The sequence below is a fragment of the Coregonus lavaretus genome (genome assembly GCF_964263955.1).
Source record: "Coregonus lavaretus genome assembly, chromosome: 9".
Taxonomy (NCBI): domain Eukaryota; kingdom Metazoa; phylum Chordata; class Actinopteri; order Salmoniformes; family Salmonidae; genus Coregonus; species Coregonus lavaretus.
Genome location: NC_139996.1, coordinates 15286897 through 15311762, shown reverse-complemented (window position 1 = coordinate 15311762; position 24866 = coordinate 15286897). Strand labels below are relative to the sequence as shown.

General features: G+C 44.2%; 1 protein-coding gene across 1 annotated transcript in view; it reads right to left on the bottom strand.

Moving 5' to 3' along the window:
* The window catches only part of LOC311134873 (uncharacterized protein), a gene marked incomplete at both ends in the record, with an annotated part of 51704 nt that extends 27876 nt beyond the window's left edge, over positions 1 to 23828 (bottom strand). Inside the window, 11 exons of the mRNA XM_084168644.1 lie at positions 10260 to 10319; positions 10559 to 10711; positions 10971 to 11271; positions 12958 to 13046; positions 13173 to 13227; positions 13446 to 13561; positions 13788 to 13872; positions 14011 to 14035; positions 20597 to 20705; positions 20867 to 20886; positions 23736 to 23828. Coding sequence (XP_084024770.1) covers positions 10260 to 10319; positions 10559 to 10711; positions 10971 to 11271; positions 12958 to 13046; positions 13173 to 13227; positions 13446 to 13561; positions 13788 to 13872; positions 14011 to 14035; positions 20597 to 20705; positions 20867 to 20886; positions 23736 to 23828 — 1106 coding nt within the window. The remainder of the gene's footprint in view (positions 1 to 10259; positions 10320 to 10558; positions 10712 to 10970; positions 11272 to 12957; positions 13047 to 13172; positions 13228 to 13445; positions 13562 to 13787; positions 13873 to 14010; positions 14036 to 20596; positions 20706 to 20866; positions 20887 to 23735) is intronic.
* Positions 23829 to 24866: the final 1038 nt, after the last annotated feature.

Genomic DNA, 24866 nt, shown 5'->3' with positions numbered 1-24866 from the left:
GTAAGCTTTGTGGTGAGCTTAGAGAGCGGTAGACGAATAGGAGGGTTGAGTGTGTCGGGGAGGGAGGAGGTGATGTAGTCTTTGAATAGCATCTTGAAGCAATTCTTGATGACGGAAGTGAATGCTACGGGTCGGTAGTCATTCAGTTCAGTTACTTTCCCTTTCTTGGATACAGGGATGATAGTGGACATCTTGAAGCAGCCTGAGCTGCTGATGAGTATTTTTCTCTGCTCATACAGGAGTAAAAAAGGCCCAGTGCACTAATTTGGTAAACCCCCCCCCCCAAAAAAAAAGAAAGAATATATATATAAAAAAAAAAAGATTTTTTGGGGGGGGTGATTTATCAGGGGTTGCTGCAGCACCCCTACTTCCCGTAGCTATGCTCATGAGGGTAAAGGTCTAACAGTCGTCTCGCGCTGAACTGCACATTGTCAGAGTGCTGTGTGTGGATGAGTGAAAGGAATCAAGCGCAGGAACCAGGATGACTTCAACAGTCTTTAGTAATGTCCAACACATGAACAATGAGTCGCCAACCCAACCGGGTGGCGCAAACAATTACGCACAAACACAGTGCGTATAAACAAGAAAAGCGCACGCAGTGCGAACTCTCGAAAAAACAACAACGAGAGATACAAACTCCTCTGAGGCAGGCTGACAATAAACAATCACGCATAACACCTGACCCAAACAAACGAAACTAAATAGGGAACATAATCAAACACAAACAAGGGACAGGTGTTACAAAGAGACAAAACCAAACGAACATGAAACATAGAACGGTGGCAGCTAGTACTCCGGAGACGACGACCGCCGAAGCCTGCCCGAACAAGGAAGAGGAGCAGCCTCGGCCGAAACCGTGACAGTACCCCCCCCTTGACGCGCGGCTCCAGCCGTGCGCCGACCCGGGGCTCGGGGACGACTCGGACGACGCGGAGCAGGGCGCGCAGGATGACCCCGATGGAACTCGGTCAGCAGGGACTGGTCCAATATGTCCCTCCTTGGCACCCAGCACCGCTCCTCCGGGCCGTACCCCTCCCACTCCACGAGATATTGAAGACCCCCCATCCGGCGTCTCGAATCAAGGATGGACCTCACGGTGTACGCCGGAGCCCCCTCGATGTCCAACGGGGCGGAGGAGTCTCCTCTATCTCATACTCCTGGAGTGGACCAGCTACCACCGGCCTGAGGAGAGACACATGGAACGAGGGGTTAATATTCCTATAGTCAATAGGCAGTTCTAACCTGTAACACACCTCGTTCAACCTCCTCAGGACTTTGAATGGCCCCACAAACCGCCGACCCAGCTTCCGGCAGGGCAGGCGGAGGGGCAGGTTTCTGGTCGAGAGCCAGACTCGATCTCCAGGTGCGTACACAGGCCCCTCACTGCGGTGGAGATCGGCGCTCGTTTTCTGCCGACGGATGGCCCGCTGCAGATGTACGTGGGCAGCGTTCCATGTTTCCTCCGAGCGCCGTACCCATTCATCCACCGCAGGGGCCTCGATCTGGCTCTCGTGCCAAGGTGCCAGAACCGGCTGGTACCCTAACACACACTGGAAAGGGGTTAGTTGGGTGGAGGAGTGGCGGAGAGAGTTCTGTGCCATTTCGGCCCACGGAACGTATCTCGCCCACTCCTCCGGCCGGCCCTGGCAATAAGACCTCAGAAACCTACCCACCTCCTGGTTAACACGTTCAACCTGCCCATTACTCTCCGGGTGGTAACCCGAGGTAAGGCTTACCGAAACCCCCAACCGTTCCATAAACGCTCTCCACACTCTGGAGGTGAACTGGGGGCCTCGGTCAGACACTATATCCTCGGGTACCCCGTAATGCCGGAAGACATGGGTAAACAGAGCCTCAGCGGTCTGTAGGGCAGTGGGTAGACCCGGCATGGGAAGGAGACGACAGGCCTTCGAGAACCGATCCACAACGACCAGGATGGTAGTATTCCCCTGTGAGGGGGGAAGGTCGGTAACAAAATCCACCGAGAGGTGGGACCAGGGTCGTTGTGGAATAGGCAGGGGTTGTAGCTTACCCCTGGGCAAATGTCTGGGCGCCTTACACTGGGCACACACCGAACAGGAGGAGACATAAATCCTCACATCCCTAGCTAACGTTGGCCACCAGTACTTCGTGCTAAGGCAGTGCACTGTCCGGCCGATACCCGGATGGCCAGAGGAGGGGGACGTATGAGCCCAACAAATGAGGCGATCGCGTACCTCGAGCGGAACGTACGTCCGACCCACTGGACACTGTGGAGGACTTGGGTCGGTGCGTAACGCCCGCTCGATCTCGCCATCAACCTCCCACACCACCGGTGCAACCAGACAAGACTCTGGTAGTATGGGCGTGGGCTCAACGGACCTCTCCTCCGCGTCATACCGCCGAGACAGAGCATCTGCCTTCCCGTTCTGGGACCCAGGGATGTATGTGATTTTAAACACAAACCGGGCTAGAAACATAGTCCAGCGGGCCTGGCGAGGATTCAGTCTCCTAGCTGCCCGGATGTACTCCAGGTTACGATGGTCAGTTAGAATGAGGAAAGGGTGTTGAGCCCCCTCGAGCCAATGCCGCCACACCTTTAGGGCCTGTACCACGGCTAACAGCTCCCTGTCTCCTACGTCATAATTCCGCTCCGCCGGACTGAGCTTTTTAGAATAAAACGCACAGGGACGGAGTTTAGGTGGAGTGCCAGAACGTTGGGAAAGAACGGCCCCTATACCGGCCTCTGACGCGTCCACCTCTACCTGGAACGGTAAAGAGGGATCCGGATGCGCCAACACCGGCGCCGAGGTAAACAGGTCCTTCAGTCTCCCAAAAGCCCTGTCCGCCTCAGCTGACCACCGCAAGCGCACCGGACCCCCCTTTAACAGAGACGTTATGGGAGCTGCCACCTGTCCAAAACCCCGGATAAACCTCCGGTAATAATTCGCAAAACCCAAGAACTGTTGCACCTCCTTCACAGTGGTTGGGGTCTGCCAATTACGCACAGCTGACACCCGGTCTACCACCATCTTCACCCCTGACGCAGACAACTGGTAACCCAGAAAGGAGACCGACTTCTGAAAAAACAGACATTTCTCTGCCTTGACATATAGGTCATGCTCCAACAGCCTCCTCAATACTCGGCGCACCAGGGCTACATGCTCTGCTCGGGTAGGACTGTACACCAGAATGTCGTCGATGTACACGACTACTCCCTGTCCCTGCATGTCCCGGAAAATCTCATCGACGAAGGATTGGAAGACTGAGGGAGCATTCATTAACCCATATGGCATGACTAGATACTCGTAGTGTCCGGAAGTCGTGCTAAACGCTGTCTTCCATTCATCGCCCTCTCTAATGCGCACCAAGTTATATGCGCTCCTGAGATCCAATTTTGTAAAGAACTGCGCACCGTGCAGTGACTCCGTCATAGTCGCAATCAGAGGAAGTGGATAGCTGTACTTCACCGTAATCTGATTGAGACCGCGGTAATCAATACACGGGCGCAGACCTCCATCCTTTTTCTTCACAAAAAAGAAACTCGAGGAAGCGGGTGAAGTGGAGGCCCGTATGTATCCCTGTCTCAGAGACTCAGCAATGTACGTCTCCATTGCCTTCCTCTCCTCTTGAGACAAGGGATACACATGGCTCCGCGGGAGAGCTGCTCCTGACTGGAGATCTATCGCACAATCCCCCCGTCTATGAGGCGGCAGCTGCGCCGCCCTAGTCTTACTAAACACCAGTTTCAAATCCTCATACTCGGGGGGAATATGCAGTGCTGTCATTAGATTCGGACTTTCCACCGAGGTCGCCCCTATGGAAACACCCAGACACCGCCCCTCACACTGGGCAGACCACCCTTTAAGAGCTTTCTCTCGCCACATAATAGTAGGGTCATGGGTCATCAACCAGGGAAGGCCCAGCACTACCGGATACGCAGGAGAGTCAATCAGATAGAGCTGAATCGTCTCCTCATGACCCTCCTGCGCCATCATTTGAAGGGGCGCTGTGACCTCCCTAATCAACCCAGACCCTAACGGACGGCTATCTAGGGCATGAACAGGGAAAGGCTTATCAACTGGAAGTAGGGGAATCCCTAACTCTATACAAAACTGGCGATCTACAAAATTCCCAGCTGCGCCTGAATCTACCAGCGCCTTATGCTGGGAACGAGGTGCAACCTGTGGAAAACAAACAGGCAAGGTTAGGTGCACGACAGAAAGCTCTGGGTAAGTAGGGCGCCTACTCACCTGGGGGGACCCCCCAATGCGTGACCTGCCTTCTCCTCCACCGGGGGACCCTCCCCAACACCTAGCCGCGGTGTGCCCTCCACGGCCACAGTTAGTGCAGGGAACGGCCCCCTTCGGGTTCCTACTCCTCCGTTCTCTAGCGCCAGCACCCCCGAGCTCCATAGGGCTCGGCTCGGAGGTGCTGGAGAGTGGAATGGGCGAACCCCACCCGGGACGTCCACGGGTGGCGAGCAGGGTATCCAGCCGAATGGCCATGTCGACAAGTTGGTCAAAGGTCAACGATGTGTCCCTGCACGCCAACTCTCGCTGGACGTCCTCCCGGAGGCTGCAACGGAAGTGGTCTATATGGGCCCGCTCATTCCACCCTGCATCGGCCGCTAGAGTCCGGAATTCCAAGGCAAAGTCCTGGGCGCTCCTCATCCCCTGTCGGAGGTAGAACAGACGCTCCCCCGCCGGCTTCCCCTCTGGTGGATGGTCAAACACAGCACGGAAGCGGCGGGAGAACTCCGCATAGGTAGTGGTAGCGGCGTCCATTCTCCTCCATTCAGCGTTGGCCCACTCCAACGCCTTGCCGGTGAGACAGGAGATGAGGGCTGAGACGCTCTCGTGTCCCGAGGGCGCCGGGTGTACGGTGGCGAGGTAGAGCTCCACTTGCAGCAGGAACCCTTGACACCCGGCAGTGGAGCCGTCGTACGCCCTCGGGAGCGAGAGCCGAATCCCACTGGGTTCCGGAGATGGGACAGGAGGACTGACCGATGGGAATGGTTCGGTAGGTGGGGTCGTGGGTACCCCGCTGGTTTCCCATCGGTGGAGAGTGTTCATCACCCCCTCCAGGGCATGACAGACCTGGTTAATCCGATCCTCCTGCCCACGAAGACGTTCCTCCATACCTGCTGTTGGCGCGGTCGCTCCTGCTGATTCCATGGAATGATGCGTGATTCTGTCAGAGTGCTGTGTGTGGATGAGTGAAAGGAATCAAGCGCAGGAACCAGGATGACTTCAACAGTCTTTAGTAATGTCCAACACATGAACAATGAGTCGCCAACCCAACCGGGTGGCGCAAACAATTACGCACAAACACAGTGCGTATAAACAAGAAAAGCGCACGCAGTGCGAACTCTCGAAAAAACAACAACGAGAGATACAAACTCCTCTGAGGCAGGCTGACAATAAACAATCACGCATAACACCTGACCCAAACAAACGAAACTAAATAGGGAACATAATCAAACACAAACAAGGGACAGGTGTTACAAAGAGACAAAACCAAACGAACATGAAACATAGAACGGTGGCAGCTAGTACTCCGGAGACGACGACCGCCGAAGCCTGCCCGAACAAGGAAGAGGAGCAGCCTCGGCCGAAACCGTGACACACATGTGCAGGCTGTCAAATCAAAGGCACTCCTTCGATATAAAGTTGTTTTTGACGAAAAGTTAAACGTGTCAGTTTGTTGCTTTCACAAGGTTGGAGTACTAACATGTTCAACTACTTAAGATATTGGCTCAAACCACTGAACAAAAATGTAAATGCAACATGCAACAATTTCTAAGATTTTACTGAGTTACAGTTCATAAAAGGAAATCAGTCAATTGAAATAAATTCATTAGGCCCTAATCTATGGATTTCATATGACTGGGCAGGGGCGCAGCCATGAGCCAGGCCCACCCACTGGGCAACCAGGCCCAGCCAATCAGAATGAGTTTTTCCCCACAAAAGGGCTTTATTACAGACAAAAATACTCCTCAGCATCCAACCAGCATGTGGTGGTCCTGGGCTGGCGTAGTTACACGTGGTCTGCGGTTGTGAGACCTGTTGAATGTACTGCCAAATTCTCTAAAACGACGTTGGAGGCGTGTTATGGGACATCTGTGGCATTGAGTTGCGTGACAAAACTGCACATTTTAGAGTGGCCGTTTATTGTCCCCAGCACAAGGTGCACCTGTGTAATGATCATGCTGTTTAATTTGCTTCTTGATATGCCACACCTGTCAGGTGGATGGATTATCTTGGCAAAGGAGAAATGCTCACTAACAGGGATGTGAAAAAATGTGTGCACCAAATTTGAGAGAAATAAGCTTTTTGTGCGTATGGAAAATTTCTGGGATCTTTTATTTCAGCTCATGAAACATGGGACCCAACACTTTATATGTTGTGTTTATATTTTTGTAACAACTAAGGAAGAATTTTTCACTTCTCTCATTAACTTCTCAAACCCCTGGTCTGCTTGGTCTGTTTCGCAAGCGTTCCCAAAAGCCTTGCGATGTTGCGCCTCTGGATTTAGAAACTCTGTGGTAAAATGATGCCAAAGCAGCGGGAATCAGTAATGAGCATCCATGAGAGATTTGGAACGAGACTGGACATGAAATGCTTGATGTGAATGTGATTACATGATTTCTTGACTATCGGCTAGCTTGCAGTGGGTTATGGTATTGGGAACCTAAACAACTAACTTTCAGGTTCTGCAGTGGAAAATACTTTACATTGGTGTAACAAGTTACCAATCGACAGCGCAAACACATACAGCGGGGAGAACAAGTATTTGATACACTGCCGATTTTGCAGGTTTTCCTACTTACAAAGCATGTAGAGGTCTGTAATTTTTATCATAGGTACACTTCAACTGTGAGAGACGGAATCTAAAACAAAAATCCAGAAAATCACATTGTATGATTTTTAAGTACAGTGGGGAAAAAAAGTATTTAGTCAGCCACCAATTGTGCAAGTTCTCCCACTTAAAAAGATGAGAGAGGCCTGTAATGTTCATCATAGGTACACGTCAACTATGACAGACAAATTGAGGAAAAAAATCCAGAAAATCACATTGTAGGATTTTTAATGAATTTATTTGCAAATTATGGTGGAAAATAAGTATTTGGTCACCTACAAACAAGCAAGATTTCTGGCTCTCACAGACCTGTAACTTCTTCTTTAAGAGGCTCCTCTGTCCTCCACTCGTTACCTGTATTAATGGCACCTGTTTGAACTTGTTATCAGTATAAAAGACACCTGTCCACAACCTCAAACAGTCACACTCCAAACTCCACTATGGCCAAGACCAAAGAGCTGTCAAAGGACACCAGAAACAAAATTGTAGACCTGCACCAGGCTGGGAAGACTGAATCTGCAATAGGTAAGCAGCTTGGTTTGAAGAAATCAACTGTGGGAGCAATTATTAGGAAATGGCAGACATACAAGACCACTGATAATCTCCCTCGATCTGGGGCTCCACGCAAGATCTCACCCCGTGGGGTCAAAATGATCACAAGAACGGTGAGCAAAAATCCCAGAACCACACGGGGGGACCTAGTATGACCTGCAGAGAGCTGGGACCAAAGTAACAAAGCCTACCATCAGTAACACACTACGCTGCCAGGGACTCAAATCCTGCAGTGCCAGACGTGTCCCCCTGCTTAAGCCAGTACATGTCCAGGCCCGTCTGAAGTTTGCTAGAGTGCATTTGGATGATCCAGAAGAGGACTGGGAGAATGTCATATGGTCAGATGAAACCAAAATATAACTTTTTGGTAAAAACTCAACTCGTCGTGTTTGGAGGACAAAGAATGCTGAGTTGCATCCAAAGAACACCATACCTACTGTGAAGCATGGGGGTGGAAACATCATGCTTTGGGGCTGTTTTTCTGCAAAGGGACCAGGACGACTGATCCGTGTAAAGGAAAGAATGAATGGGGCCATGTATCGTGAGATTTTGAGTGAAACCTCCTTCCATCAGCAAGGGCATTGAAGATGAAATGTGGCTGGGTCTTTCAGCATGACAATGATCCCAAACACACCGCCCGGGCAACGAAGGAGTGGCTTCGTAAGAAGCATTTCAAGGTCCTGGAGTGGCCTAGCCAGTCTCCAGATCTCAACCCCATAGAAAACCTTTGGAGGGAGTTGAAAGTCCGTGTTGCCCAGCGACAGCCCCAAAACATCACTGCTCTAGAAGAGATCTGCATGGAGGAATGGGCCAAAATACCAGCAACAGTGTGTGAAAACCTTGTGAAGACTTACAGAAAACGTTTGACCTGTGTCATTGCCAACAAAGGGTATATAACAAATACTTATTTTCCACCATAATTTGCAAATAAATTCATAAAAAATCCTACAATATGATTTTCTGGATATTTTTTTCTCATTTTGGCTGTCATAGTTGACGTGTACCTATGAGGAAAATTACAGGCCTCTCTCATCTTTTTAAGTGGGAGAACTTGCACAATTGGTGGCTGACTAAATACTTTTTTCCCCCACTGTAATTAATTAGCATTTTATTACATGACATAAGTATTTGATCACCTACCAACCAGTAAGAATTCCGGCTCTCACAGACCTGTTAGTTTTTCTTTAAGAAGCCCTCCTGTTCTCCACTCATTACCTGTATTAACTGCACCTGTTTGAACCCGTTACCTGTATAAAAGACACTTGTCCACACACTCAATCAAACAGACTCCAACCTCTCCACAATGGCCAAGACCAGAGAGCTGTGTAAGGACATCAGGGATAAAATTGTAGACCTGCACAAGGCTGGGATGGGCTACAGGACAATAGGCAAGCAGCTTGGTGAGAAGGCAACAACTGTTGGTGCAATTATTAGAAAATGGAAGAAGTTCAAGATGACGGTCAATCACCCTTGGTCTGGGGCTCCATGCAAGATCTCACCTCGTGGGGCATCAATGATCATGAGGAAGGTGAGGGATCAGCCCAGAACTACACGGCAGGACCTGGTCAATGACCTGAAGAGAGCTGGGACCACAGTCTCAAAGAAAACCATTAGTAACACACTACGCCGTCATGAATTAAAATCCTGCAGCGCACGCAAGGTCCCCGTGCTCAAGCTAGCGCATGTCCAGGCCCATCTGAAGTTTGCCAATGACCATCTGGATGATCCAGAGGAGGAATGGGAGAAGGTCATGTGGTCTGATGAGATAAAAATAGAGCTTTTTGGTCTAAACTCCACTCGCCGTGTTTGGAGGAAGAAGAAGGATGAGTACAACCCCAAGAACACCATCCCAACCGTGAAGCATGGAGGTGGACACATCATTCTTTGGGGATGCTTTTCTGCAAAGGGGACAGGACGACTGCACCGTATTGAGGGGAGGATGGATGGGGCCATGTATCGCGAGATCTTGGCCAACAACCTCCTTCCCTCAGTAAGAGCATTGAAGATGGGTCGTGGCTGGGTCTTCCAGCATGACAACGACCCGAAACACACAGCCAGGGCAACTAAGTAGTGGCTCCGTAAGAAGCATCTCAGGGTCCTGGAGTGACCTAGCCAGTCTCCAGACCTGAACCCAATAGAAAATCTTTGGAGGGAGCTGAAAGTCCGTATTGCCCAGCGACAGCCCCGAAACCTGAAGGATCTGGAGAAGGTCTGTATGGAGGAGTGGGCCAAAATCCCTGCTGCAGTGTGCGCAAACCTGGTCAAGACCTACAGGAAACATATGATCTCTGTAATTGCAAACAAAGGTTTCTGTACCAAATATTAAGTTCTGCTTTTCTGATGTATCAAATACTTATGTCATGCAATAAAATGCAAATTAATTACTTAAAAATCATACAATGTGATTTTCTGGATTTTTGTTTTAGATTCCGTCTCTCACAGTTGAAGTGTACCTATGATAAAAATTACAGACCTCTACATGCTTTGTAAGTAGGAAAACCTGCAAAATCGGCAGTGTATCAAATACTTGTTCTCCCCACTGTATACTGTTTTTTCAACTCTGCGAAGCATTGAGGCAGCTAGTGAATTTTAGAAGGGAGAACTTCTATGGGCATGTTCCCCTCTATGTTTCGGTTAATTACACCATCTTATTTTAACTCTTAGAAAAAAGGGTTTCAAAAGGGTTCTTCGGCTTTCCCCATAGGAGAACCCTTGTTGGTTCCAGGTAGAACCCTTTTGGGTTCGATATAGAACTCTCTGTGAAAAGGGTTCTTCAAAGGGTTCTCCTATGAGGACAGCGGAATAACCCTTTTAGGTTCTAGGTAGCACCTTTTTTTTCTAAGAGTCTATGAGTGGGTTAATCTTACTCTGTCATCTTATTATTAGTGTGCTCCACCTCACTCTCCTCCTCCTGTAGCATGTGTAACCTGTTCAGGGCATGACAGGGACACAGATGAGACACCCACAGCCTTACCTCCCCTCCCACACATGTACAGGCATAGGGACTTCACATGTTTATGGCCAGTTGTCTCTTAAACCATGACCCCAATAAATGCTACATTTAAAATGCTATAAAAGTTTAGGGCAGGTGGTTGGAGCTAGCCTATGCATTTGTTCTGGAGTAGGCAGAGGACTATGAGGAGGTTAAGCCTGAGTGAAAACTTACTCTGGGTCTTCATCTTCCTCCAGAATGGCTTCCTGGCTGTGAATGGACAGTTTGATTGATTGGGCATCTTGCATCTGCCTGATGGCCGTCTCAGCTGTGTGTCTGGCCACCTCCTCCGCCATTCGCACCAAATCCACGCGGTCCTGGGTCATCCTGCAGAGATGAGTACGTTGCTGGGATATTACTAGTATGTTATATTTAGCTAACTTTATTTAGCTAACTTTATTTCTAATTTAACTTACTCCCTTAGACTGAAGGGGAAAATAATTATGGTTAACCCTATGAGAAGATATGCAACTTCTGTTGGATCACCATAACCAGACAATGTGTAAAATAGTGACTGTGTGTAAGCTGCTGTGATATTCTACATAAATTACTTTGAGATATTTGACTTGTCTGACTCCTTCCTTACCGTTCCTCCATGGTAGCCATAGCTACGCCCTCAGCCTCTCTCTTGATGCTCTCTATGAATGGTATCCACCTGCCCGTCTGAGTCTCAGCATCCTCCAGCGATGGGGTTGTTGACTCTGGCACATTTGGAAGAGTCGGTTCAGGCTCATCTGGTTTCAATGGCTGTTTTTGCTGTGCCGGCTGTGCCTGAGCCATCTCTGTTGGCTGTGTCATCTGTGTTGGAACCTCCTGAATCAGATCCTTCATGTCTGCTTCTACTACTTCCTCCAGAACCAGGTCCACTACTTTGGGTGTTTTAGAGGCTTTGGGACAAGCAGTCATACAGTATGTCACAGTCTGGACTGTTACAATGTTTACATATCTTGCATTACTCATCTCATATGTATATACTGTATTCTATAATATTCTACTGTATCTTAGTCCATGCCGCTCTGTCATTGCTTGTCCATATATGTATATATTCTTAAATTCCATTCCTTACTTAGATTTGTGTGTATTGGGTATATGTTGTGAAATTGTTAGATATTACTTGTTAGATATTACTGCACTGTCGGAGCTAGAAGCACAAGCATTTCACTACACCCGCAATAACATCTGCTAAACACGTGTATGTGACAAATAACATTTGATTTGATTTGATAAGACACCCAGAGTCAACATGGTAATGTGAACAATCAATTGTGTTTGATGTGTAGCATTTTATTTGAGAAGAAAATCTTTGAAATACACAATTAAAATATGACACTCTTATTTTATTTTTAAATTATAAGCAATATGCTTAAATGAATACTATATGCAAAATGTTTTGTATGAATTTCATATCATCAATCAATCTCTTAACACAACACAAAATATTTCAGATGATATCTTTATTCTTTTTATAATATTTCACAACATGTTATTATACTGTCAGGCATACATTTTAGGCATGATGTCATAATTTATCAACTCATTTGTAATATCTTGACCGCCTTGACTCTGTTTGTCAAATCCTCTTTTGTGGATTTCATTCAAGTAAATTCAATCAGATGAAAATAAACATCATTACAACCTTAGGCCACATTCATAGTTCAAGGCGATGAGAATATGTCACAAGGGAAAACATGTAGGTTTAAGTTGTTTTTGTGTTCGCTTTTTTAGTGCAGCAATAATCTTTACCTTCAAAATGGTAGTTTAAAAATGGTATATTTAATGTACAAAAACTATGAGTCACAATGTTGCCTGATAGCTCTGTGTCTGTATGTATTTTCTAATATATTTAATCTCTTAATGCATCCAAATTACTTCAAAGATTACTACAATGAAGATAAGACCCATTTCTTGCTACATATCGACAAGAGTTGAACAACTGATATTAACTGACAAACAGTTCATTTTAATGAGCTGATATACATTGACTATACACAATTAAAATCAAACAAAAATATCTGCATTCCATAAAGAGTAAGGTGAGTTAAACGCAATGTCTCACAGCTGCCAGGTTGCTCAGTGGATCTGTATAAATGTCTACAATCATCTATGTCGGTAAGTCTGTCTGTCTCTCTGCCTCTGTCTCTATCTCTTTGCGCTCACTCTCAGTCTCTCAGTCTCTCTCACTGTTCCTCCTTTTGTTTAAGGGGCTCTCAGCGCTCCCCCCCTGAAACAGAAGGAGAAGATAGACTGAGTTAGGGTCTGTCTAAAACGGACCAACAGAAGGAAAGGGTTACAGTCTCTTCTGTGACTTAACACTTTATGGAATATAGAAGAAATAGTCAAAAATAAAATAGAAATAGTAGGTCCCAAGCCTATGCTTACTGCATGGCATAACATCTAAATTACCCTGAATTTGTAAAATTTGCTGATGGGTCTAACTGTCATTCACAAAGTGAATCAACTCTGTAGTGAGTCCATTGTGTGATTTAAGATCTCCTTGTATTTTGAACTGAGAATGAGGCCCCGGTTTGAAGGTAAGAAAATGTGAAAAACAAACTAAAATAAATGTAACTTACCATTCGGCACAACTTCAACATCATCTCTGGATCTCGCAACAGGCTGTGGCATTTTGAGGCCGAGGCCCGTCACGAACCAGCCCACGACACTGTGGGACACATAGAGAAACACCTTAATAAAGGGCCAAAAGGAACACAGAAACATACAGACAGACAGACAGCTGAGCCTACATTCTGACGGGTGTAGCATAGTGCCCTCTGTTGGTGAAACTTACTTAGAGTTCTGTGATACCTCGTCTCCTTTGAAGGACTCAGGAGGTGGTGAGAGAACTGAGAGAAAATGAGAAGACAGGCGTACAACATTAGCATACACACATAGCTAGCAAATGTATATTATCAGGGCCGGTTTCCTGGACACAGATTAAGACTAGTCCGGGACTAGAAAGTTATTTCAATGGAAATCCTCCATTGAGTATGTTTCTTACTCCAGGACTAGGCTTAATCTATGTCGAGGTAACCCGCCTTGAACATTTAAACTCTGCTTCTACCTTTGTCAAGAGATGACCTCTTACTCTGGGCCTGTTGGGCGTTACTCAGCGCCTCTACGTAACCTGCAGGGAGCATCACAGGCTGAGGAATAGCATTCTTAATCCAGTTAACCACACTGCAATGCAAGACAGATGGGGAGAAAACAGATAGAGAGGAATAAAGAGAGGGGGGGTAGAGAGAGCGAGAAAGGGGGGGGGGGGGATTAGGATTAAGACAAATTTTGTCAGCATGATGGGATGAAAGGGAAGTTACTGAAGGTGAATTTGGCTGTGTATATGTGTCTGTCCAGGTGGAAGAGGAGTGCGGGGGGGGGGGGGGGGGGGGGGCTCTGTGTGACTCACTTGGGGGGGAACTGTGGTACCTGATCCTCTTCCTCATATTCTGAAAATATCTCCACCACAGGTATATGTGGGAGGGGCTCTGCGTCTAGAATGAAAATAGACCAATCAATCAGTGACCACATCAAATAAATGTACAGTCAATAGTGAGTCAAAGCAGTTATAACATTTGTGACATACCAGTACACAAAAATGGGATTGCTGTGTGACAAATTTAAACACATACCTGGCACATCTTTCATGTTATAAACCTGAAAAAGAGAAGTCAGCATTTGAATTACAGCAACAGAATGTGATTGACTCAGTATCACAAACTTTTGTTTTTACAATGGTTATATGAAATATTTCCCATATAGTTGTTTTGATCATTTTATGTTGTGTTATTACATTACAATAGTTTAAAATGCTCCTCTGCTGTCCAATCATACATTTATTTTTAAATGGGCTATTTGGTTATGAAAGGGTGCTGTTTTAAAGGAATTATGAATCTATTTATATAATTGTTAAACAATTTACAATTTGAACTGTAACTACAGTGAGGGAAAAAAGTATTTGATCCCCTGCTGATTTTGTACGTTTGCCCACTGACAAAGAAATGATCAGTCTATAATTTTAATGGTAGGTTTATTTGAACAGTGACAGACAGAATAGCAACAAAAAAAATCCAGAAAAACGCATGTCAAAAATGTTATAAATAGATTTGCATTTTAATGAGGGAAATAAGTATTTGACCCCCTCTCAATCAGAAAGATTTCTGGCTCCCAGGTGTCTTTTATACAGGTAACGAGTTGAGATTAGGAGCACACTCTTAAAGGGAGTGCTACTAATCTCAGTTTGTTACCTGTATAAAAGACACCTGTCCACAGAAGCAATCAATCAATCAGATTCCAAACTCTCCACCATGGCCAAGACCAAAGAGCTCTCCAAGGAAGTCAGGGACAATATTGTAGACCTACACAAGGCTGGAATGGGCTACAAGACCATCGCCAAGCAGCTTGGTGTGAAGGTGACAACAGTAGGTGCGATTATTCGCAAATGGAAGAAACACAAAAGAACTGTCGATCTCCCTCAGCCTGGGGCTCCATGCAAGATCTCACCTCGTGGAGTTGCAATGATCATGAGAACGGTGAGGAATCAGCCCAGAACTACACGGGAGGATCTTGTCAATGATCTCAAGGCAGCCGGGACCATAGTCACCAAGAAAACAATTGGTAACACACTACGCCGTGAAGGACTGAAATCCTGCAGCGCCCGCAAGGTCCCCCTGCTCAAGAAAGCACATATACAGGCCTGTCTGAAGTTTGCCAATTAACATCTGAATGATTCAGAGGAGAACTGGGTGAAAGTGTTGTGGTCAGATGAGTCCAAAATGTAGCTCTTTGGCATGAACTCAACTCGCCGTGTTTGGAGGAGGAGGAATGCTGCCTATGACCCCAAGAACACCATCCCCACCGTCAAACATGGAGGTGGAAACATTATGCTTTGGGGGTGTTTTTCTGCTAAGGGGACAGGACAACTTCACCGGATCTGGATTATTTGAATATTGCTTAACAACAATTTACAATAATGTACAAAACAATGCTGTTAAAGTTTTCAGAATAATGTTTTCAAACCCAAATCATCAAACGTACACTGAGTATACAAAACATAGAAAACACCTGTTCTTTCCATGACATGACTGACCAGGTGAATCCAGGTGAAAGCTATGATAAATTATTGATGTCACTTGATAAATCCACTTCAATCAGTGTAGATGAAGGGGAGGAGACAGGTTAAAGAAGGAGTTTTAAGCCTTGAGACAATTGAGACATGGATTGTGTATGTGTGCCATTCAGAGGGTAAATGGGCAAGACAACATATTTAAGTGCCTTTGAACAGGGTATGGTAGTAGGTGCCAGGCGCACCGGTTTGTGTCAAGAACTGCAACACTGCTGGGTTTTTCACGCTCTACAGTTTCCCGTGTGTATCAAGAATGGTCCACCACCCAAAGGACATCCAGCCAACTTGACAACTGTGGGAAGCATTGGAGTCAATATGGGCAAGCATCCCTGTGGAATGCTTTCGACACCTTGTAGAGCATGCCCCGACGAATTGAGGCTGTTCAGAGGGCAAAAGGATGGGGTGCAACTAGGGCTGTGGCGGTCATGACATTTTGTCAGCAGGTGATTGTCAAGCGAATAACTGCCGGTCTCACAGTAATTGAACGTTAATTAGCATAAACACGTTTGCCATCTCCTGGCTTCCACGCATAGCCTACAAGCCACTGATGCAGACCTTTGGAACATTTACATTTAAAAAAGTCTAATAAATCAATTTAATATAGCCTACACCATCACAATAAATCAATTAGGTCTAAAGAAACATGATATGAAGAAAATGTAGTCTATTTCAGAAGAACAGAATAGCACATGTAACCGGTGTGAAATGGCTAGCTAGTTAGCGGTGCGCGCTAGTAGCATTTCAATCGGTGACGTCACTCGCTTTGAAACCTTGAAGTAGTTGTTTCCCTTGCTCTGCAAGGGCCGCAGCTTTTGTGGAGCGACGGGTAACGGTGCTTCGAGGGTGACTGTTGTCGATGTGTGCAGAGGGTCCCTGGTTCAAGCCCAGGTAGGGGCGAGGAGAGGGACGGAAGCAAAACTGTTACACATACTCTGAGTTGTCCTTATGTTAGGCCCTGATATGGCTATGCCATATGGCTGTGGGCTACACTAGTTCATTTAGCAGACAAGATTTGCTTAGAATTCCGTGGCATTCTTTTTTATTATTTTATAGTATGAAGCATACAATTGAACATAGCTTAATAAAATAGAAAGAGTATTTTCTCCAAATTACTTCAAAGGAAGTGTGCACATGCAGCTATTCTGTGTTGAGCGGTTAAATAACAAAGAAACTGATCCTTTATGCTTAATTTAGAGTTGTGCTATTTGTTATGATTTTTAATACATTCTAAGGCTGCATGATGGTACTCTAATGATGATTTGAAAAAAGTCACAAGCTGCACACAATTCATCAGTCTCATTCACAATTTGACAAGCATTTGAAAATAATCTCACCAGGCCTCGAATTTCCCGGCAGCATCCCCCTTGTGTGGCCATAATGCCCCCTAAAAAGTCCATGCCTTTTGCGGCCAAAGTAGCCATTGTGCCCTTGGGCGGAATATAATAGGCTAATTATAATTCCCTTCTCCCGGCTGCCATGCTCTGAAGCACCTCTCACTCACATAGCTCTCTCAGGTGTAGCCAATGCCTGTCACGTGATCAGGTCCTTCTCACAGGCATTTCGGCTAAGAAGTAGGCTACAAGTGAATGAAGACCGACACACCCGGGACGCAACTCCGCGCGTCCCTCATTGAATTCCGAGGCGCATATTGAAAATCTTAAAACTGTCCACATTTAGCCTACTTTTCGTCAGCCAACAAGATGAGTAGGCCTAACGAATAGCAAAAGCACTAGCCTATGTCAATCTACTATTCCCCATTGTACAAAAGTTTACCTATTCTATTGGTCAACATGTCCTACTGTGCAATAAATAAATATTCCAACCATACTCTCGTACAGTTGTGGGATGCGATAGATCCCAAATTAATACAACCACTCGCATCAAAAAAACGTTTAAAAGCAATTAGGCTGATCGTTTATCTTAAAATGTTGATAAACTATTAAGCCATTTTTTCACATTTTAAGCGCAGAAATGCACACACGGCAGTAGGATATAAGCGAGAATGTTCCAAAATACAATCAATTAGCGGGAAAACACTGTTCTCGAAAGTGACGGCAAATGCGATTATGCATGTAAATCTTTATTATAAAGGTGCATTTTTATGGTGAAAATTATCTTCCCCAAACTTGAAACTCACGTGCAGCCTATGTATGTCATGAAGGCTCTACACCGGTTATAAAGAGGATTAATGTACTTAATTTTAAGAAGTTATTTGGCCACTTTAGTTGTGATACAAACCTTATCAAAACATATAGATAGGCCTATGGGCTAGGCTAGGTGTGCGACTATGATTTGAAAAAGTTGCAAAAAAACGGTATGCACTGTTTCTTGCCTTAAGCTGGGCATCATTCACAAGTGATAGGCTAATATTGTCACCCATCAGACTATTCTTAATGTAATGTTGTCTTTACATACAGTAACAGTCAAAAGTTTGGACACACCTACTCATTCCAGGGTTTTTCTTTAGTTGTACTATTTTCTATATTGTAGAATAATAGTGAAGACATCAAAACTATGAAATAACACATATGTAATTATGTAGAAACCAAGGAAGTGTTAAACAAATCAAACAATATTTTATATTTGAGATTCTTCAAATAGCCACCCTTTGCCTTGATGACAGCTTTGCACACTCTTGGCATTCTCTCAACCAGCTTCATGAGGTAGTCACCTAGAATGCATTTCAATTAACAGGTGTGCCTTCTTAAAAGTTAATTTGTGGAATTTATTTCCTTCTTAATGCGTATGAGACAATCAGTTGTGTTGTGACAAGGTAGGGGGGGTATACAGAAGATAGCCCTATTTGGTAAAAGACCAAGTCCATATTATGGCAAGAACAGCTCAAATAAGCAAAGAGAAACGACAGTCCATCATTACTTTAAGACATGAAGGTCAGTCAATACGGAAAATGTCAAGAACTTCGAAAGTTTCTTCAAGTGCAGTCGCAAAAACCATCAAGCGCTATGATGAAACTGGCTCTAATGAGGACCGCCACAGGAATGGAAGACCCAGCGTTACCTCTGCTGCAGAGGATAAGTCTCAGGACCTCAGACTGGGGCGAAGGTTCACCTTCCAAAATAACAACGACCCTAAGCACACAGCCAAGACAACGTAGGAGTGGCTTCGGGACAAGTCTCTGAATGTCCTTGAGTGGGCCAGCCAGAGCGCAGACTTGAACCTGATCAAATGCATGAGAAAGGCCACAATATAATATTGCAGTTTAGGCGCAATTTAGATTTTGGCCACTAGATGGCAGCAGTGTGTGTGCAACGTTTCAGATTGATCCAGTGAAGCATTGCAATACTGGACTATTTTGTATCAATTCTGCCCAAATGTACCGAATTGGTCAATTGATACATTTTCAAGTACATAACTATAGAGAACATACAAAAATTATATGGTAATACAAAATATAAGTTTACACACTCCCAGGAATGTCATACATGATGGATCATTAGCTTATACACTAACTTTCACACATCTAGATGGCCGGGCGGGGTGGGTGTGGAGCCAGAGACCGCAGGGGTTCAAACTGTAGAACCCAGTTCCTACTTTTGAATATAAAAATTGATTTTATCAAACAAAACTATGGGACCCTTAGGATGACAAATCAGAGCAAGATTACTGAATGTAAGTACATTTTTTACCTTCAGGAGTGAATGTATCAAACCAGTTGCCGTGATACATTTTTTGTTGTTGTGCACTCTCCTCAAACAATAGCATGGTGTTTCTTCACTGTAATAGCTACTGTAAATTGGACAGTGCAGTTAGATTAACAATAATTTAAGCTTTCTGCCCATATAAGACATGTCTATGTCCTGGAAAGTTTGCTGTTGCTTACAACAGTCATGCTAATCACATTAGCGCACGTTAGCTCAACCGTACAGTATTCGGGACACCGATCCCGTAGAGGTTAATAAATTAGCAAAAATGTTTAAAAACCTGTTTTTGCTTTGTCATTATGGGGTATTGTGTGTAGATTGATGAGGGAAAAAAATTATTTAATCAATTTTAGAATAAGGCTGTAACCCAACAAAATGTGGAAAAAGTCAAGGGGTTTGAATACTTTCCGAAGGCACTGTATGTATCCTATTGCACATGTCTGTAAGATAAAGAGTAAATTTCATCAATCATTGAAATAATTTGTCCTTGATTTCAACATTTTATTCTATCCTTTAATTCAAATAAGTGTTTGATGAAATGTGAAGCTTTAGAGCAAATACTATTCTGGATTGATTGCAGGTGTTTATAAGACTACTCAGACTACTCAGGGGGTGGGTGGGTGTTCGGCCCAGATACAGCCCGTTACTTAGCTGTACTTACACATGGCTCTGCGATATACTCCTCATGCGTCTTAAGTAGATAGAAGAACATAAAGAGAAAAAAACGAATGACCGGTATTAGAAAAATTTACTCAGGCACAATGGTATTCTTGTTAGACAACTGGACTTTCTTTACCTGGACTTTGTCTAATCAGCACCACCCTGCTGATGTCCGAAATCTGAACTAGAATACAATTTAAACTACGGTAGGCGGACCTGGGGAGAGGCTGGGAAGCCATAACCGCTCAATGCTTTTAAAACTAACAGTTGGCCTACTGTAAAATAAAGAATTATATCTAACCGTTACTGATGAGATAATGATGAGATGAAATCTATACTGTCTTAACACCCTTGATATTGTCACAGATTATTAGTTTATAAACCTCTCTCATTTGTAGCTCTCTGAAAGCCCTGTGAACAATTTTCTTTGATTAAGCTAGTTATTTAAATGTCTAACATTATAGACCATCTCCGGTTATTCATCAAGCAGGGAGCAGAATTATTTTACAAAGGGATTTTAAGTGAGAAAATTGAGTTATTATGGGGAGGTAAGGATTTAATGTAGAATAATTCCTAGGAATGTAGTAATCATGTTTTAATGAAACTGGAGCACTTTTAAAGTTATTATATTGTTTAAAAGCCCTATGAGGCAACCTGACAAACATGATTTTTAGAATCTCTTTTTAATCTAAGAACCAATTATTTTTAATAATTGAGCACCATGTGCTCTTCTGAAAACAAAGCTACAACGATATGATGGTGTCATCTCACCTCTGTTTCATCATCCTCCTCCTTCTCTGGAATATCCTCTCTGTACTTTTCATCTGGCTGGGGCACCACTTTGCTCAGTCCATCTGCAATCCACTTAATCACCCCATTCCTGTTGGAAAGAGGAATCTTCAGTCAATTTATAGAACTGTCAACCTTTTTTCATTTTGTTTGATATATTTCCACATTTCAACATACCTTGAAGTAATATACAAGAAACAACTTCAACAAAATAAACCAAATCAACACTTGGATGAAGTTCTCCCTTCATACCTTTCGTCCTCCTGCAGTGACTGATGGATGGAAGCAGAAAGTGGAGGGAGAGAGTGAAAGAATCACACATTACAGTTTTTCTGAATTGCTAAAACACTAAACCCCATTCTCTGAACCAAATGCTCAGTGGCCTAAACCCATTTGTCGAATCAATCACTCTTTTTGCAAAACACATTCTCACTCACTAAAACACATTTCGCACTGTGATGCACTTGTGTTACAAAATGGTAAACACAGGCAGCAAAAGTTAAACACAACTACAACACAGTTGTCATCGTTTACACACAACGACTCCAAATTGTTCACACTTGTTTCTAATGATGTGATCAAACCAATTGTACAGAATATAAGCCAGTTCAGAGTGCACAGGTGGCACAGGTGCGTTGAATGTTGATACCAACAATGGATGGAAACAATCTGAGAGGCAGAGGAGGAAGAGTACATGTAAGAGGTGGTGGACAAGGAGGAATAGTACGAGGACGAGGAAGAGCAAGACCAAGAACAGTAATTTCAGAAGAAATTCAAGCAACTGTGATAGACCATGTTGTTGTTCATGGAATGACAATGAGGGAAGCAGGACAAAGAGTACAACCCAATTTGAGCAGATTCTCTGTGGCCACCATAATCAGGACATTCAGAGAAGAGAACAGGTAATTGTTTCTTTTTCTTTTGGTCATTGAAAGTTTACTGTATACATTTGATTCAGTACATCACTTTGTCAATAGAACGGGGACTGGTGAAAAAAAGAACAATTTTCTTACCATACAATATTTTACGTATAGAAGTAATGTCCATTACTATTTTTACTGTATGTATACATTTGTAAGTACATTGTCCCTTTTTGTAGAATTGCAAGACTACCACATGAGGGTGGAAGGCCTGCTATGTTCTCCCAACAGCAAGAGGCTTTCATTGTTGATATGGTCCTTCAAAACAATGCCATCTGACTGCGTGAAATACAGCACAGAGTTGTTGAACACAATGTAAACTTTGAAGGAATCAACAGTGTCAGCCTTGCTACCATTGACCGTGTCCTCCAGCGCAACAGGGTACGCATGAAGCAAGTGTACAGAGTACACTTTGAGCGCAACTCAGAAAGGGTCAAAGAGCTACGATTTCAGTATGTGCAAGTAAGTGTACATTCAGACACTTTCAGCGCTGATGCTTACAGTACAATGCTATGCTACTAGCCTACTGTTACTGTAAACTGCACTATATTGTAGTGTATGTAAATCAGGAGTGCATACAAATGCACTATTGCAGAAGTCTGTCTTTCTATATCACTTACTAAACTACTTATTTATCTATTTTTATATATAGAGAGTGTTTGAATTGGATTCCATGGAAAGGCCCCATGAATACATTTTTGTAGATGAAGCAGGGTTCAATCTGGTGAAAAGGAGAAGGAGAGGCAGGAACATAATTGGCCAACGTGCCATTGTATAGTCCCTTGCCAGCGTGGTGGCAATGTCACCCTTTGTGCAGCCATAAGTAATCGTGGGGTTCTCCACCGTCATGCAACCTTGGGGCCATATAACACTGAACATCTTCTTACATTTCTGGGTGGTCTTCGGGATGTTTTGTTTGAGCGTGAGCAGCAGGATCATCAGCAGGCAGTGCATCCTGTCTATGTCGTGGTTTGGGACAATGTCAGCTTTCACCATGGTGTCCGGATACGCGAGTGGTTCAACATCAACCAGCGATTCATAAATGTTTGCCTTCCACCATACAGCCCTTTCCTCAACCCAATAGAATAGTTTTTCTCTGCGTGGCGGTGGAAGGTCTATGACCGAAACCCATATACCAGGGAAAATCTCTTACAGGCAATGGAATTGGCCTGTGGTGACATAGGTGTGGAGTGTTGTCAAGGCTGGATCCGGCACACCAGAGGGTTTTTCCCCCGTTGCCTGGCAAGGGACAGTGTCTAATGATGTAGTGTCTAATGAACGCTCTGTAGTGTTTATATATTGACTGGCTGTGTGTATGATCTGAAAGCATTGTTTGATTTTGAGCACAGATTAAATGGTTTTGAGGCGATTGCTTGATTTTGCCAGAAGAGTCAGGGGTTTTGTGAATGTAGTTTGAAGATTTGGTTTTGTGTTTAAAGTTTTGAGAAAATGGGTGAAGGTTTCAAGAAATGTGTCTTAGCAATCGAGAAAAACTGTAACCCTTTATACAGCCCCCCAAAAAATCCATTGATGAAATCACAGGCTTTGATAGAGATAGTGTTGTCTGCCTCTCACCCTGGATACAGAGTTGGATCTGCTGAGTTTAGGGGTGCCTGTTGGTTGAGGAAGAGCAATGGTGAATCCATTGGAGAGCCAGGTAATCACTCCACTCTGAATACTGAGAGAGAGAGAGAAGAGAGAGAGAAAAATGACATCAATAAAATCATCATCACCTTCATCATCATCATGGGTTGAATACTGTATGCAAGCAGACCAACCAGCTCACAGGTCCATCTTAACACACATACCTGTTGTCCTCTGAAATATCATCTTCTTTCTGTTTGGCTGGTTTTGCCTTGACTGTTGAGATATATTTACATAAAACAGAAGTGAAGAAGAGGCTCAACAAATTGCATAAGCAATTATAAAACACACTTATTGACAGTTATTTCATTGTGTTACAAATCTATGATACACTGTTTGTAGAACAGGAGCATGACCTTCTTTTTTGACTTCATCTTTAGACACTTTTCTCTTTGGGAGAGAAAGATGAAGAGAGACAATCAGATAATGTGAAATGGACAAAAGTCATAAAGAAAAAACATTGTGGCATCTTTAACATCTCTTTGGTAATATCATGTGAGGTTTTCAGATATACAGGTGAGATGATCTGTGAGCAGGCATGATTAGTGTGGTCTTACTGGTGCTGCAGGTGCGGGATTGGCCGTCTCCTCTCCCAGAGAACCAGGGGCGTCAGGGGGCTGAGGAACCACCTTCACCACCCAGTGAAACATCCTGAGACAAAGGCAAAGAGCAGGAAAACAGCTCAGTAACTCAGTTGCACCTGCTGAGGTGAGCATTCCATAATATGAATAAACCAGATTTGTTAGTATGGTACCTCGAGGTCAGACACAGTCAGAATGTCAGATATGCTGTAATGGAACATAAAACTATTGAAGGTTAATCTAGTCATGTTGATTATAATAGTCATTGTTGAACTCATTTAAATGCACATGAAGTAGCATTTACAACAGGGGAAGGCAACTAGATTCAGCCGCGGGGCGATTTTTGTCGGGGCGAATGGTTGGTGGGACAGAAAAAATTATAATACTTTGTACACTACAAATTGACCACAACTAAGCCCAAAAAGAGATTGCACTTCAAAATAACAATAATTTCATACCTTGATTACATTGACACACGATCACATATCTCTTTAAAAAATATATACAGTATACTGTATATTACTAAAAACTTTGGGGGGCCGTAGAAAATCACTCGGCTGTTGCCGACCCCTAATTTACAATGTCATGTCATGTGAGATCTTGTGGGGAGCTTTGACTTTGGCTCTTGCTGGCAGCGATTGTGTTGTTGTGTTTTGGCCTGGTCAATAAACGCTCTCCACATGCTGCTTCAAGATAACAGTTGCCAGTGCTTGAGCCTGTGATTAAAGTAGCTGTGCTGATTTGATCTTTTTACGTAAATCAAGATATATGAAGCGGCTACCACATTGTTAGGCAAAACCTGACTTTGACTGTTAAAGAGATGTTTAAAGGAAATAAATAGAATAGCATGTTGCAGAGCATAACGTTCAACACCACACTACTAATAAGCTGCTTTAGAGGACAAGCAAGTTAACTCAGAACAGAAGACGGGAACAAGAGTAAGGAAACTTATTTCATCAACCATGAGAGAACCTGCAGAAAACATCATCATCCCGGTGTGTTTCTTCTGCCTTTTGTCTCTAAAACAACCATATGTTATAATGAATATAATTCAACAACAATATATTCTCTAACATGTCATCCCATGTACAGGCCAAGTGAATTCAT